The following is a 14,834-nucleotide window of genomic DNA, read 5'->3' as shown; positions in this document are numbered from 1 at the left end:
TGACGTGATTCCACGAGAGTTGTTAACCCGCGAAACATTCAGATGGGTAACTCTGAATGTTTACATCTGGTAGGTAAGAGGTAATACTAGCATTTGTGCTCTGTAATGGCATAACTGCACCCACAACGTATGATAAGAGTAGACCTATGGTACAACAGGTACAATGACTTCAAAATAATCGTGATCGATAGAGCCGTAGACCGTTAAAGTGTATCACTGGATCGCATCACTCATGGAGGTATACCCTCCATGGTCGCATCATGGATATTTTATCTTTAAGAGATACATCCAAACATTCGCTCAAGTCATATTCATAAGGCCGGTCACAGTTCATGCATCATAGAGGGACTGTGGGCAGGGTGCACGATGTAGTGAAACTGTAACCCCAGACGTGAAATTAATTTACAAATGTAGAATGTACCTCCACTTATTTTTGTACTAGATACATTGAATTGAAGACATGGCATATGTCGTACGCTTACCATAGAATATTGGAAGTATCACCCACCGGGTGATATGCGTTTACCATATTTTTCTATGATGGAGGTCCACATCATTTATATGTTGTTTGTATTGTTGTTTGTTTTTTGGTTTGTTTGCTTAGGCGCTTGGAGGGTAACAGTCACTTCCTCATCAGAGGTAAACTAGCTGCCATGACACTACATGTGTACATGCTGTATGTTGCCACAATAAAAATCACTCATAAGAATTCTGTCATGTACACATTTCCAATGTTGTCAACATTTATTAATCTGCTTCAAAATGTCTTTCATATTGTCTTATTTACAGATCATTGTACGTTCTCACATGAATACTAATATAGAATCTTGAGAGGCAATCAACCGTAACCATGGCAATGGCAGACAGTTGCCATAGTGATGTCAATTTTGCAGTGGTAGAGAATGCCATGGGTCAGCTTAGAAAAATGAACCAGTTTATTGAGACTGGAATGACAGCGTGTCTTGATGTGGCACTGGATTTAGAGGAAAGTGAAGGTAAGATAAAGAACAACGAGGCAAATGTAGCACCTTGACAGTCGTGGCAGAATGTTGCCATCTATAGTATTTACCAATGTAGACCATCCAGATTGTGGTATATGCAAAAGGTAGTGAGTGTATTGTCTCAGAAATGTAGCTCCAGTGCCATCGATACTGAGTCTTATACACCTGCACTCGGTGACTCCCATCATGGTTCCACAAATGAGTATGTATGATAAGACCGTGCCCACAATGGAGGAGTCTATACGAGTAGGTGGCAGTTAGCAAACTGATGAAAAAGAAATGTGTACATGTAACCAACAACAAGAACATATTTTTTTTAATACTAGCAAGAATCTTCTAATTGCCAATGGATGCATCTTCCAGATTTCAAATACTAGTACTGTGTGTGCACATACTTACCACTACCCACGTGTTGCTGCCTATGCCCTATGCAACCATAGTGGAGGTGCAAGTCCAAGTATCAACGCCAATATAAAATATTATCCAGCGCTATCATAAGTTGAGCTGTGTTTGTCTCATTTTCGTCAGTGACAGTATTCTCTATGTCATTGATTGATTTTCAAATTGTCAGTTCATCAACTAAGTAGTAATTCAAGAATTTCCCAGATTTTGACATTACAAAATAAATTATGATGAGTTTAGAAGTTGGTACTTACGCTGTGGTCTTGATAGGATAAATATCCAGATTATTTGTAGGTGACACTGTTAATCTCAACAACAGAAAACACCTAACTATATGCCCTAAAACGAGTTATTCACCACACACACACACACACACACTTGAGATTCCATGTCAATATGACCCCACCATCACCCTTACTGGAAGTGCCATATTAATCTCCATCACCCTTACCCTATAATACCAGAATATAGGAGACATCTTTCTATCATACACTATACATCTGCATAGGCAGATGGATGATTACTACTCAGAATACAAAATGTTTTTGTGCCACCATACATGTACTTATATATTTATACATATTTACCAAGTCAAACTTGCTAGAAGTTAGTAGGTAACCACTGTCCATTCCTTGTCTACGCACGCAAGTATATAGCTGGGACCACATGTTCACTTCATATAACTAGTCACTTTAATAAACAAGTATGTACTGTAACTTCGAGCCTTATAATAAACTTATAGAGCTGATTTTGTGAAACGATTTGATAAATTTAGAAAATGTCATTACTGTTTTCAAATACAGATAATCCTGATCAAGTCAATGAACTCAAGAATAAGATGTTGGAGTATGCTTCAATGGAGAGAGATCTAAGTCAGTTTACACAGGCCATAGAAAATGTCAAAGATCAGGTAAGATTAAAGTCAGTTTACACAGGCTATAGAAAATGGCAAACATATCAGGTGGAATACCAGTCAGTTTACACAGGCTATAGATATTGACAGACATCAGGTAGTCAGAATTGAATGAAACAAGAACATGCTGTGATATTGGTGTTTGGTAAGGTTTTAGATCATTAGTGCTCACAAGAACATGGTAATAATTAGTGCTAAAAAGAACTCCCTAATCACATCCACTCCATGATACCAGTGGGTTGTAATGTAGCCATGAAATGCATCTATTCAGATATCGCACAATTTTTTTCTTCGTTCAGCCACTGAAAATACAAGTGACCTAAGGGGCCTTGTCACTATGAGTCGAGAAATGAGTTGTGACAGAAACCTTAGATCTATCACAAGTATTTTCCGCTCAAATGAAGGAAAATATAGGGGAATAACATAATCATACCTCATCATGAATAATTCATGACAAGTAGTAGCAATTTGGAATGTTTTGACTCATTTCAAGCCCTGTAGAACCAATGACATAGACACAAGACGTGATGTAGAACAAACAGGCTATAAAATTGTTGTCCTTGCATGTTCACCCTGAGATGTGTGTGATAGAACCTCCTGTATATCTTCTTTCCCTCAATTTTTTTTCAAAACATCCTGAAAATACTAGTAGATGTGTGTTTAATATTCCAGATCAGAAAAACACCGTCAGACAATGTTATCAATGTAGACCAGCTTGTAAACCATGAGATGAATACAATACAACGTAGTAGTATCCATGACAACTTAAACCAACATCCTAGAGTGGAGGAAATGAGAACCAAACTCTGGCAAGTCAAACATCCTGGTAAGGACATTGCATTATTGCACTATTTGGTCAGGTTTTCTTGCCAAAATACTAGTAGGCCATTCCAGACTGCAGGAATTTGAGAATACAGCGCCCTCATTCAAATTGGGGGTATCATCACATCATAGTACCGTTTGTCATGTGACACACTCCGACGTCAGAACTATGCAGCTCATTCAAATCTTGACCAGTGCAGTGAATACTTCCAGTTTCCATGTCTCAGCCCTTGGCAAATGTGGCGATATAATTTTCGACAGACCCATTCATAGTATTATACATTTGGGAGTGTTATTCAGTCGTCTGTAAAATATTTCTTTTGGTAATTGTTCATTAAAGGTCAATCAATTTGCCAAATTCATTAACAATTATGCAATTAGGACCTTGGATAGTACAGTGTACGCATACGTATGTATGTACATATGTACCCCAGCTATGGGTACGTACAGAATACTAGTATTACCGTGCATGCTACATGTATATGCTCATGGAGTGACGTATGACACCAATCCACCAGTAAAAAGAATATATAACCGTAACTGTCTAAAGTTATTCTATGTTGCCTAGGCCTAGGGCAACACGAGATGCAGGAGTGTGCTGAATAACATGTACAATGTGCGTACGCGGAGATGATTCCTCAATAGGCTTACAAAGCTACACTGTGTGGCGTGGTAGACTACCCCATCACAAAGTCTTTGAATTCGTATTCCCTTAGTTCTTCTTTCAATAGGACAATTCCCGCTGTATTATTCAAAAACAGAAGAGTCAGAAACATAAAATCTTGGCTTTATCTATCACATCATAGAGTAGGGTCTATGATCACATTAATCATAAGAATACTAATAAGAAATATACAATGAAGAACTGGGTTACATGTAACAGCCAGTTAACAGACACATACCAACAAGTCTATGATCACATTAATCATAAGAATACTGATAAGAAATATACAGTAAAGAACATGCAGTTACATGTAACAGCCAGTTAACAGACACATACCAACAAGTCTCATAATTACATAAGTTACCCACATACATGTGAGTATAAAACTGGTAAAGAGCTGAGCATGTTATACTAGTACATGCATGTTAAAACTAACACAAAATTTTGACTTATTTGTTCCAGGTGAAACAGAGCCCTCTATGGCAAATGAAAGAGATAATATGGATGAAGACCTGGTCATGTCTCAGGCCCCTGTTATTACAAAGTGTCCAATAACTCAACAAGAACTGGTCGACCCTGTCAAAAATAAAATCTGTGACCACAACTATGAAAGGAAAGCCATTTTACATCACATGTCTGGTGGAAGGGGTAGAAGAAAGTGAGTAAACAGACTTCAAACGAAATTGTATTATTTAAAATTAAAGTTAAATTTATTCATTATTGCATTATCATATACACTTATGTACCAGTATTGACTTGCACTGGTGAGTGCATACTGGTAGTATTTGCACTGCAGTGCAATACCAAAAACCTGTATGCAAATGATATGTAAATGAATGCGTGATCATTCCATAATGTACATGTACAATGAATTGCTGTTAATCACTCGCGGTTGTCGTTCTGGTCCACAACATTCAGATATATTCATATGTTTACCTAATATGTCTTACCTATAAATACCTTGAAAAAGAATTTTTATTCGAAACGTCGGACTTTACATCTATTTATTCGGACTGTCTCACAAGTTCCTTATGCAATTCTTTATAATAACGTGTATTTATGTCCACTATGAGGCAAATATAAAACATAAAAGTAAACTTTGAATTTTCATATTGTGGTTATTATGCTGAAAATATTGACAATGTTACAATGTGAAACTGTTTCTGTATATTGTCAGATGTCCCGTCGCTGGATGTGGTAATAGTAAACCAGTGGAGAAAAGTGACCTAGAAGACAATACCGTGCTGAAACACACCATAGAGAGAAGAAACAGGCAGAGAATGACACATCAACGCAAGTAAAAACAAAGATGTTGTACATGTACTGAAGAAAGATTTCTGTTTAGTACTTCTGTTAATGTCACATGTTTTATAGTCAGCATCTCTATAAGAATGACTGCCTAAAAACTCTCAGCTGTTTTTCAAGATCTGATTTATTTATTAAATGAGGAGTTGCCAAACTAGTCAAGTGCAATATGTACCAACTGTGCCAATATAATATAATTTCTAGCCACTTTATGATACAAAAAAGTAGGTGACTACCTTGTTGGCCTCTTGGTGGCACTCTTCATTGTGTGACAATAGAACGACATAAACATGTCTCCATGTGGAGGGAAAGAGAAAATGAAGCAATTTTTGAATCACATGATGGAATGACACAGTTTTTTTGAAAGTATTTTGTAAGACATACCTTGTAAGGAAAAGAACATATCTCCCTTGTCACCAGGTCTTTGAAAAATATTTACCAGGTTAGTAAATCATATGATAGAATTTGATGGCATATAATCTTCAAATAACAGTTTGCCCATTCCAATATGTCAACTGCCATTTTGGCACTCTAGTGGTAGAATATACAGACATTTTGACATAGTCTTTTTGTTGACGGTAATTTGTTACTCAATTTTTGTTTGATCTACTACATGTATCATCCTAATACTGTTTCATTGGTCGTTGAGAATTATTGTAAGTTGTGAGAAATTATTTTAGATAGAAGTTATATCTACCCAAACTTTGGTACAAGTTGGCGTAAATATAATACGTGGTGCTAATATTTCTACAACCTAATTTGCAGTTACTGTTTATCCAGCAACTCTGAATGATTCACTACTGATGGCGATATTCTGCTTGCGACTCAAGATTTAAAACACTATACTTTCATAGCTAGTGTATTTCTTCTAAGCGTTTGGGACAGAGGGGGAAAAATTGTTCAAACTTGCTTAAATGTTTTTGTTGACTTTATTGATAAAATAAAAAAATTTAGTTACCCAACAATTGTTGTCTTGTCTGTCTGTGCATTGATAATGATGACCAGCGCCCTCTGGAGGGAAGTCTTATGGCAAGCATTACACATGACTTTAAATATCTTTCTACTCACAGTCAAAAAAATACGTTTGGAAGCAAATCCCAACTTTTCACTTTCATCTCATCAGCATTGTATGAGGTGTACTTCAATGCTGTTCAGAAACCAGCAAAAATTTGGGATTTGCGTCCCAATTTTTTTTTTAACTGAGTAGAATGTCCATTTAATACGATCAACCCAGAGTGCATGAATATTCTGTCTCGTAATATTAACCTTAAGAAACATTTGGCTAAAAAAAGTATCTGTATATTCTGATCACGATAAACCAATGATAGGTTACTATGTAATTGTAAAATTGTTTATCCCAGTCTGAATAAATACAGAAAGTATATGTACCTCAGACTTTATCCCAATCGGGGGGGGGGGGGGGGGGGGGGGGGGGGGGGGATGTTAACTTTATCCCTATTATGGGTAGTCCGGATACCAACTGTGGTTTCTAACCACAGTCTGGTCAAAGTCCCGAAATCAGCACAGAAAGTTGTTCATCCAATCAGTGAACCCCAACTGCTATAGTGATGTAAACAGTGTATAAGTAGCATCTCGAGCTGACAAATATACCATATTTGGAGATTACACAACTGCCCCAATAAACACTAACTTCATGAGGGACTGTGTGATTGGTTAGAATTTTGTGATTGATTAACAAAGACATGATGTTAATGATTGTGTGGATGAATTTTAAATTACATCTCCTGCAACTCAGGACTTCTAGAGTAACGACTTTGACTAGTCTGAGTGAAAGTATAAATCGTAACGATACTGTATAGGAACTAGACTATATGATGGGAGAAATGTTAACTTTATCCCTATCGGGGCATATTCTTGACTGCATACAGATGACCGATTGCCATGTGTACGGTAAGTCAACCGTTCAATCTCAATCAGGAGGTGTCATTTTCCAAGGTACCCTGTGAATGGTAATTATATATGACCCTTATTACAAATATAGATTAATACCCCCTAGCTAAATGAAAAATGAACATAGGGTTGATATTACTATGACATGAAATGACATTTTAGTTTAAAGTTCCCAGCATTACTTATGCAAGACATCATTAATAATCAGGCAGTTCTTACTTGATCTTGCCCACGTGCAGAAACCATTCTATTTCAATACATAATTCATCTCCTCTCTGTCACCATGTTTACTACAAACATTGATTAGTTTTATATACATGTCTGTTTCCTAATCAGAAGCAGAAGAAGAACTTATGTACGAATGTAGATTTACGTCACAAATTTTCAGAAAATCATCTCAATTCTTGATATATGAGCTCACCTTAATTTCTCTGTTGGCAATGCAATATATTTTCTTGGTCTTTTTTAAATAAATTTGTATACGGTGTTGTTTTTTTAACACCCTGAGACATAAATATAATGTTTAGCAATAAGTAGGCCTATCACAAATTGACAAAACTATTTTAAAACATTAGTGATTTTTCTCTTTCCACTAGTCTGTTTATAACTTAATTGAATGTGAGCTTTTTGTATTAATATTTTTATATTTTCCCTTTTTACATGGGTCTCAAACATGGATCAAAACATAATTAAATGAATGAATGAATGAATTAATTAATTATGTCAAGTAAACACCTAAACCTTTTCATCCTTAACTATGACAGTACACCTTAGACACTCTCTCTCTCTCTCTCTCTCTCTCTCTCTCTCTCTCTCTCTCTCTCTCTCTCTCTCTCTCTCTCTCTCTCTCTCTCTCTCTCTCTCTCTCTCTCTCTCTCTCTCTCTCTCTCTCTCTCTCTCTCTCTCTCTCTCTCTCTCTCTCTCTCTCTCATAAATTAAACTAACCTGTTTACAAACTGTTTGAATGAATATACAGGATGAATAGCAACAGATGGGTGTCTACATGTAAATATGTACACATTATATTGCACCCCAAATGTCAACAACCTTCCCACCATCACCCAATCTCTGTAACATAGAAATTAACAACACTCGCCCGACAAATGTTAAATATGTTTATTGCTACCATCAAAATGAAAACGTCCAAAATAGAACAAATTACGACTTTGCACTGAAACAAATTGATCTGCTGACATGAACTCATACACATGAAATCAACTTAAATACAGTTGTCTATTTTTTATGTAGACTTTTCCTGACAAATTGTCGGATATCCTGGGCCAGGAGCTGCGGTACTTCGAAAGCGGGAAAGTGGCCTCCAGCTGATACTCTGGTATAACTGATCAGATCAGGATAAACTTGTTTGGCCCAGGTCTCAGGTAATCTGATAATGTCGTTCTTGAATACTGATATACCTGTTGGTACTTTCACACGACAGCTGGAAAAGAAAACACAGTGTGATGGTTACACTCTACCTATACGTGGTTGGAAATTTCATTTGAGTATACTTTTTTTCTACGAGAAAATGCAATAGTTTTTCATAATCGACACATTCATTATGAATTTTGTTGATAATACAGATTATCTCTATTAGGAATGTAATTTTCATATAATACTAAATTTGTTACGTTATTGTTGTTTTGTTGTTGTTGCTGTTGTTGTGTTGTTGTTGTTGTTGTTGTTGCTGCTGCTGTTGTTGTTTGTTGTTGTGTTGTTGTCATGGTAGCTGCTGCTGCTCCTGTAACTGTATCATTTTGCTATCAGCTATGATTAATTGATGAGCTGGAAGTAGTTACAAGCCCCTCAAAGTGACTGAAGCAGTTTCAGCCTCGATGTCTCCTGTATGTCTAACATGACATGTACGGTCAATGTAAACAAATATTCGCACAAGGTTAGTAACTTGTAGTTGGAAGTGTGCATTTATTTTGAGAGAAAGAAAGTTTTCAGTGATGAAAACATAAAGCAAAATCGTCAAGTACTACAGAGGACGGATAGGGACAAAAACGTCAAATCCAATTATGTAACCAAAATGCACATTACTCACTTTGTCAAATCATGAAATGCTTTAGGAAGCGATTCTTTATATAAACGACATGAAGACGCAATATTTCCATTAATCCAGTAGATCATAACATTAGTCAACAATTCATCTAATGTGAAATAATTTTGTAATCCACCATCTTCTAAATCCAGATTAGCTTGATCCGTCCAGGTGGAGAACTTTTCAATAAGATATGCCGCTAAGCCAACAGGGGAGTCGGTTAGTGCATGTCCTTAGGGAAAAATATATGAACTGTGTGTAAGCATTTATGATTGGTAGATAGTGATGCTAGCACCTGCACTAATGAGGGTAATATTATAATTAGCATATTTAAATATATGTCATAGATTGCGTCATAGGCAAACTTGATCTTGTCAATGTACTCTTAGCCAATGTTATCAAGATTAACTTAGCGACATGTTCTAAGCTATATCATTGGTAAACTGTTTTCCAGAAAGAAGCTTATATAAGCCGCTTAACACTTTATAAGTTTACCTTAGCCCCAAAACTTGTCTTGGTGCTATCTGAAGAAGCTCTCTACTACAATATGCTCTCTGCATCTTGTCTTGGTGTTACTTTTACCACAAACTCTCTATGCCAAGCAGCTCTCTACACCTTGTGTCTGTGTTACTATTTTAAGAAGCCCTTTATAATAAGCTCTCTACATCTTTCTCGGTGTTACTATCTTAAGAAACCCTTTATAATAAGCTCTGTACATTTTGTCTTGGTGATACTATCTTGATAAACTTTCTACACCAAGTTCTCTACACATTGTCTGTGTCTCTACACCAAGCTCTCTACACATTGTCTGTGTCTCTACACCAAGCTCTCTACACATTGTCTGTGTATCTACTGTCCAAGCTCTCTACACATTGTCTGTGTATCTACTGTCCAAGCTCTCTACACATTGTCTGTGTATCTACTGTCCAAGCTCCCTACACATTGTCTGTGTCTCTACACCAAGCTCTCTACACATTGTCTGTGTCTCTACACCAAGCTCTCTACACATTGTCTGTCTCTACACCAAGCTCTCTACACCAAGCTCTCTACACATTGTCTGTGTATCTACACCAAGCTCTCTACACATTGTCTGTGTATCTACACCAAGCTCTCTACACATTGTCTGTGTATCTACACCAAGCTCTCTACACATTGTCTGTGTCTCTACACCAAGCTCTCTACACATTGTCTGTCTCTACACCAAGCTCTCTACACCAAGCTCTCTACACATTGTCTGTGTATCTACACCAAGCTCTCTACACATTGTCTGTGTATCTACACCAAGCTCTCTACACATTGTCTGTGTCTCTACACCAAGCTCTCTACACATTGTCTGTGTCTCTACACCAAGTTCAAGCTCTCTACACATTGTCTGTGTCTCTACACCAAGCTCTCTACACATTGTGTCTCTACACCAAGTTCAAGTTCTCTACACATTGTGTCTCTACACCAAGTTCTCTACACATTGTGTCTCTACACCAAGTTCTCTACACATTGTCTGTATCTCTACATCTTTTCTATCTGTTATCACAACAAGCTTTCTATACAAACTCTCTACATCATGTTGGGGTGGAGTACCTCTTGATATAGTAACACCAAGACAAGTCTCTGGGCCATGTTTACCTGAACTGTCCGGTTTTGTTGTATGTATGTGAAAATGTCCGGATTCCATCGTCAGAATTTTAGCTCGTTTAGATAGTGGGAAAACGTATTCAATGTCTTCTTTATCAACAACCAACGATGGGAACACACTTCCGACGGCCATTTTCCAACCATACAATGGTGGTAAACAAAATGGCGTGTTGGTATGGTAACCAAGTACATGGCTGGTGACATAAAAATAGACAATCATATTGTGTTAACCAAGTGTATGCTGGTAGAATCATTTGATGAATATTTATGCAGGGTCAAGAAATTATATGTATTACTGCTCATATCATGCTGAAAATAATCATATGTGTAAAGCGATGGAGTTTTCGTTTTAAAATAAACAACAACATAGTATTAGACAAGTGTACCAGAGTTTTCACTTTCAAGTTTGAAAGATAATTTAAACTTGTCTTATTCGCTCTCTTACTTTCACATTCCATTATTAGCATATGCAGCGTAGGTCCCAACTACGAAACCGTTACTATGGTAACAATACAGTCTTAGGCAATAACGACAGGGACTAAATGTTACGATTACCTTGGTTGAATACGACTGAGCAACGAACCAATCAGCGATCCCCAATCACCACCCTGTACAAAGTACTTGTCGAATCCTATTCGTGTCATCAGTTTGTCGAATATACGGGCAGCAGCAAGAGTGTCGAAACCTAGAAACCAGAATGGTGTTACATTTGAATTAAACGACTTCAGATCAAGTTTGCATGTTGGTCGTCAACCACTTCTTCCTTTTTACGCCAACGTTACCTTACACAGGCCCCTTCAGCTCGTTTATATAATACGTTGGGCCAGCAGGAAAATACATCCTGGCTTATGAGAAGGAACAACGTGACGCTCAAGTCATAATAGACTTCGTCCAGGTTTTGTTACTCCTTACATGTAAATGTTATTAAATTTAGGAGTCAATTTATGTAAATGCCGTTGAATATAATACAATGACAACTTTGGGACCCTACAAAGTATTAAAATCACCGAAGTTTTGAGTAAATCCACTTTTTAACCACAGGAGTGGAAATGTAAGATGACGGTGATCGTTACATGTGAAAACCACATTGGAAGTATAGTGTTATCAAACTGGTAATGACGCTGAAAGTTTTTGATATTCCAATATAACACAAAATAATAATGATTATACAACGTGCAAGCCAAGTTGAACTAGTTCAAACGAAAAATCTTGGGTTTTATACCATGGTCGTGTTCTACAACTCTTATCTACGTCATTTCTTCTGTGGTACTCGCAAAAAAAAAAAAAAAAAAAAAAACGTTCCAAAATCGCGATCATTCAATTCGATTTAAAGAATAAAGATAACGCTTTAAACGGTATAATTATACTATTCACCAATATTTTACTTCATTCAGTCGGAAAATACTCGGGTCATAAGGGTTTTGTCACTACGAATCGATAGACGATTAGTGAAAAGACCACTTAAGTCACTCGTATTTCCCTTGGCTAAACGAAGAAAAGTACTGGAGAACAATATGAATATATAATCATACAAATAAGAATATCGCCTTTACCTCGCTGATGGGGATCCTCTGAGAACCCAAATCCCGGTATAGATGGACAGATAACTTCAAATGTGTCATCCTCAGTTCCTCCATGGTTCACTGGGTCCGTCAACATCGGGATTATTTTATAGAATTCCATAAAAGATCCAGGCCAGCCGTGAATCATCAACAGAGGTTTGACGTTTTGTTTTGTAACGTCTTTCGGTTTGACGTGAACAAAGTGAATATCAATGCCTTCAATAGTTGTCTTAAAATGATTGTACTGATTAAGAAATTGTTCCTGTTTTCTCCAGTCGTAGGAATTTTGCCAGTATTTTAACACAACTTCGTTCATATATTTAGGATTGACTCCATAATGGAATCTTGTATCGCCAAGTGGTCCAAACATTCGGGTTTCTTCTAACCTAAGCTTTAAATCTTCTAGAACTGAATCGTCTACTTTTATGCCAAACTTCTTAATTGTTGTGTCTTCTTTGTCCCTGGATTTCTCCCCACGCCCCCACCAGCCATCACCGTACTGTGGGGGTGGAGGAGGAGAGGTCAGTAATCCGCCAAGATAGAGACAAGTTGCTATAGCAACAAGGACCACTGCTATTGTCAGTTTGCGGCCCATTCTGAGTCTGGACGAAATAAAATGAAATATTAATTACGTTAGTGGCAATGTACTGAGTCGAGAGGTTTCGAATATCAAGATTTATCTAGCTTCATCCCGGTCCCGTTTAACTCAATGAGATATCATGAACCAAAGCACAGACAAGTAAGAAATATTCTTTCCTGCCTGTGACCAATTAAAGGTCCCTCATACAAAGGAGAATTACCCCCCCCCCCCCCCCGCGTGAGTGCATTGGGCCCGGAAAGAGACTACTAGTAACTGAACAAGATTTTACTTTACGAAATTAAATAACAAACTCAAAGTAGTTGTTTAAAATTATATGATTTTAAAAAATTTTCCAAGGGGTACTGGTGCCATTGTAGATCACTCTTGTAAAAGCGATAATAAGACCAGGCGCAAAAAAAAGAAGAAAAAAAAGCTGTCTCACAGAGCCACAAAAATATAGTTGCCAAGTTGGTCCTGATTTATGAATGATTCTATCCAGTTGTATAACTCTACTGATACGATAGCACTAAGGTGTGAACATGAGATTAAAGCCTTGGCCTTTAAAATTACAAGTTGCAAAATAATGTAAATCTACAGATGTTTAAATTGCTACCTGAAAAAATATTCGTGGTTTTGTTTAATCAATCGTGCCATATATAGTTACTGCGAAAAGAATGACGAGGCTGAAGTTCTTTCCGATGTCTATTTTGATATACACAGGTAACCATTTGAACCTTAGACAGTGGAGACCCACTGTCTCTGTCTAAACCAATACCTACATGCTAAATAATTGACTGTTGAAAAAAATTGACTGCTAAAATAGTAACTTACGTGGTGTTTACAAATTGGCAATGCCCTTCGACTCAACAGTACACCCACTCCTAGTACGACCACTGCACCACTGGTCGTGATGTATAAGGTACTGATATGCCGTTCTTAGCACTATCACTGTTTGAGACATAGATGAGATAGGGTACCCGTCAAAGTTTACCAGACTGACCCTTTGTGCCAATTTTAGAAAAGAGCCCCAAGCTGTCAAATATAAAGTATGGTATTAAATCTGTCAACTATCGACTATATATGAATTTGGTTATATTTCTTATTTATCTAGAATTCATTTATTTCGAATTCCGCTGTTTGGAATTCAACATAAACGTAATCATGACGTCATGCAAAGGCTGGGATATCAAATGTGTTTTCCACATTAAGTATATATATATTGATACAAGAACTACCACGACGATATAACATGTTTTATTAACCGCATAATGTATTCACTTTGCAAGCGGAAGTGAATACCAGCAAATTTAAGTAAGTTAAAAGTCGACATGCCGATTACTACCCTAGTCCACATGATTCGACGTCGATGGCGCATTGTCCCCAATTTTGAAAAGAATTAGCGTGTGGAATGTAGAAGGATATTGTATAGATGCAGCTCAAAGACTTCGATATTGCGTAAACAGTTGTGACTTTATTTCCATAGAACAATGTATTTCGTCAAAAGCCACGTGACAGCTCCGTCCGAACCTTTCCCTCCAAATTCTCCCAAGAGTACAAGACATACAGAAACTGAAATATGAGGAAATTGATCTCGTTCATTCTAATAAGATCATATATTTTTCACATCATATAACTTTAATGCTATTCTGAACGAGGCTTTTAATTAGTATAATTAATACTGATATGTATTAGTAGAACCTTGGAGTAATTATACTAATTATACAGTATAATTACTCCAAAGTTGAACGGACAATAAAAAGAACACCAACCACCTGTTGATCAAGATATTATTAATGTGTATGACATTATGTTTGATTTTATTTTGTAGGAATTATTACAACATTTTAGCTAAATTCATGTATATATACCAAACAAGCGATTCTCAGCCTGGGGGGGGGGTCTTCAATAGCTATTGCGTCACGGTCTTGTCCAAGAACACTGGCATTGGGGGCATGACAATTGGTTATGGTATCAGCTTCTCTGCCAATCTGCGAGAATGCA

At 37.0% G+C, this 14,834-nt stretch overlaps 2 protein-coding genes across 4 annotated transcripts; one reads left to right on the top strand and one right to left on the bottom strand.

Annotated features, from left to right (window-relative positions):
• The first annotated feature begins 14 nt into the window (after positions 1-14).
• On the top strand, positions 15-5,994 carry LOC144444825 (E3 SUMO-protein ligase NSE2-like). Of its 3 annotated transcripts, none has more exons than XM_078134365.1 (6): positions 15-69; positions 790-995; positions 2,207-2,313; positions 2,989-3,142; positions 4,265-4,460; positions 4,980-5,994. In XM_078134365.1, the coding sequence occupies exons 2-6, from the start codon at positions 851-853 to the stop codon at positions 5,101-5,103; spliced, it is 726 nt and encodes a 241-aa protein (XP_077990491.1). In that variant the 5' UTR covers positions 15-69; positions 790-850; the 3' UTR covers positions 5,104-5,994. The 3 variants fall into 3 exon arrangements, with proteins under 3 accessions (XP_077990491.1, XP_077990494.1, XP_077990492.1); XM_078134368.1 differs by having other exon boundaries at positions 28-73; XM_078134366.1 differs by lacking the exon at positions 15-69 and adding an exon at positions 81-238.
• A 2,257-nt stretch (positions 5,995-8,251) lies between these two features.
• LOC144445098 (epoxide hydrolase 1-like) lies at positions 8,252-12,848 on the bottom strand. The gene is made up of 5 exons (XM_078134652.1): positions 12,245-12,848; positions 11,247-11,376; positions 10,683-10,885; positions 9,063-9,291; positions 8,252-8,456 (listed from the first exon to the last, which is right to left on the bottom strand). The coding sequence occupies exons 1-5, from the start codon at positions 12,846-12,848 to the stop codon at positions 8,252-8,254; spliced, it is 1,371 nt and encodes a 456-aa protein (XP_077990778.1).
• Positions 12,849-14,834: the final 1,986 nt, after the last annotated feature.

This window comes from Glandiceps talaboti, chromosome 13 (assembly GCF_964340395.1).
Source record: "Glandiceps talaboti chromosome 13, keGlaTala1.1, whole genome shotgun sequence".
In the NCBI taxonomy this organism is placed as follows: Eukaryota; Metazoa; Hemichordata; class Enteropneusta; family Spengelidae; genus Glandiceps; species Glandiceps talaboti.
This window is presented reverse-complemented; position numbering and strand designations above follow the sequence as displayed.

What these genes read in the sequence shown, in the direction of transcription:
- LOC144444825 (XM_078134365.1), top strand. Translation starts at nt 851, where the DNA reads ATGGCAATGGCAGACAGTTGCCATAGTGATGTCAATTTTGCAGTGGTA. An exon ending in GGATTTAGAGGAAAGTGAAG is followed by an intron (nt 996 to 2,206) that starts GTAAGATAAAGA and finishes TTTCAAATACAG; the next exon opens with ATAATCCTGATCAAGTCAAT. An exon ending in GGTGGAAGGGGTAGAAGAAA is followed by an intron (nt 4,461 to 4,979) that starts GTGAGTAAACAG and finishes GTATATTGTCAG; the next exon opens with ATGTCCCGTCGCTGGATGTG.
- LOC144445098 (XM_078134652.1), bottom strand. Translation starts at nt 12,848, where the DNA reads ATGGGCCGCAAACTGACAATAGCAGTGGTCCTTGTTGCTATAGCAACT. An exon ending in AGAGGATCCCCATCAGCGAG is followed by an intron (nt 11,377 to 12,244) that starts GTAAAGGCGATA and finishes TCTGGTTTCTAG; the next exon opens with GTTTCGACACTCTTGCTGCT. An exon ending in CTCAGTCGTATTCAACCAAG is followed by an intron (nt 10,886 to 11,246) that starts GTAATCGTAACA and finishes TTATGTCACCAG; the next exon opens with CCATGTACTTGGTTACCATA.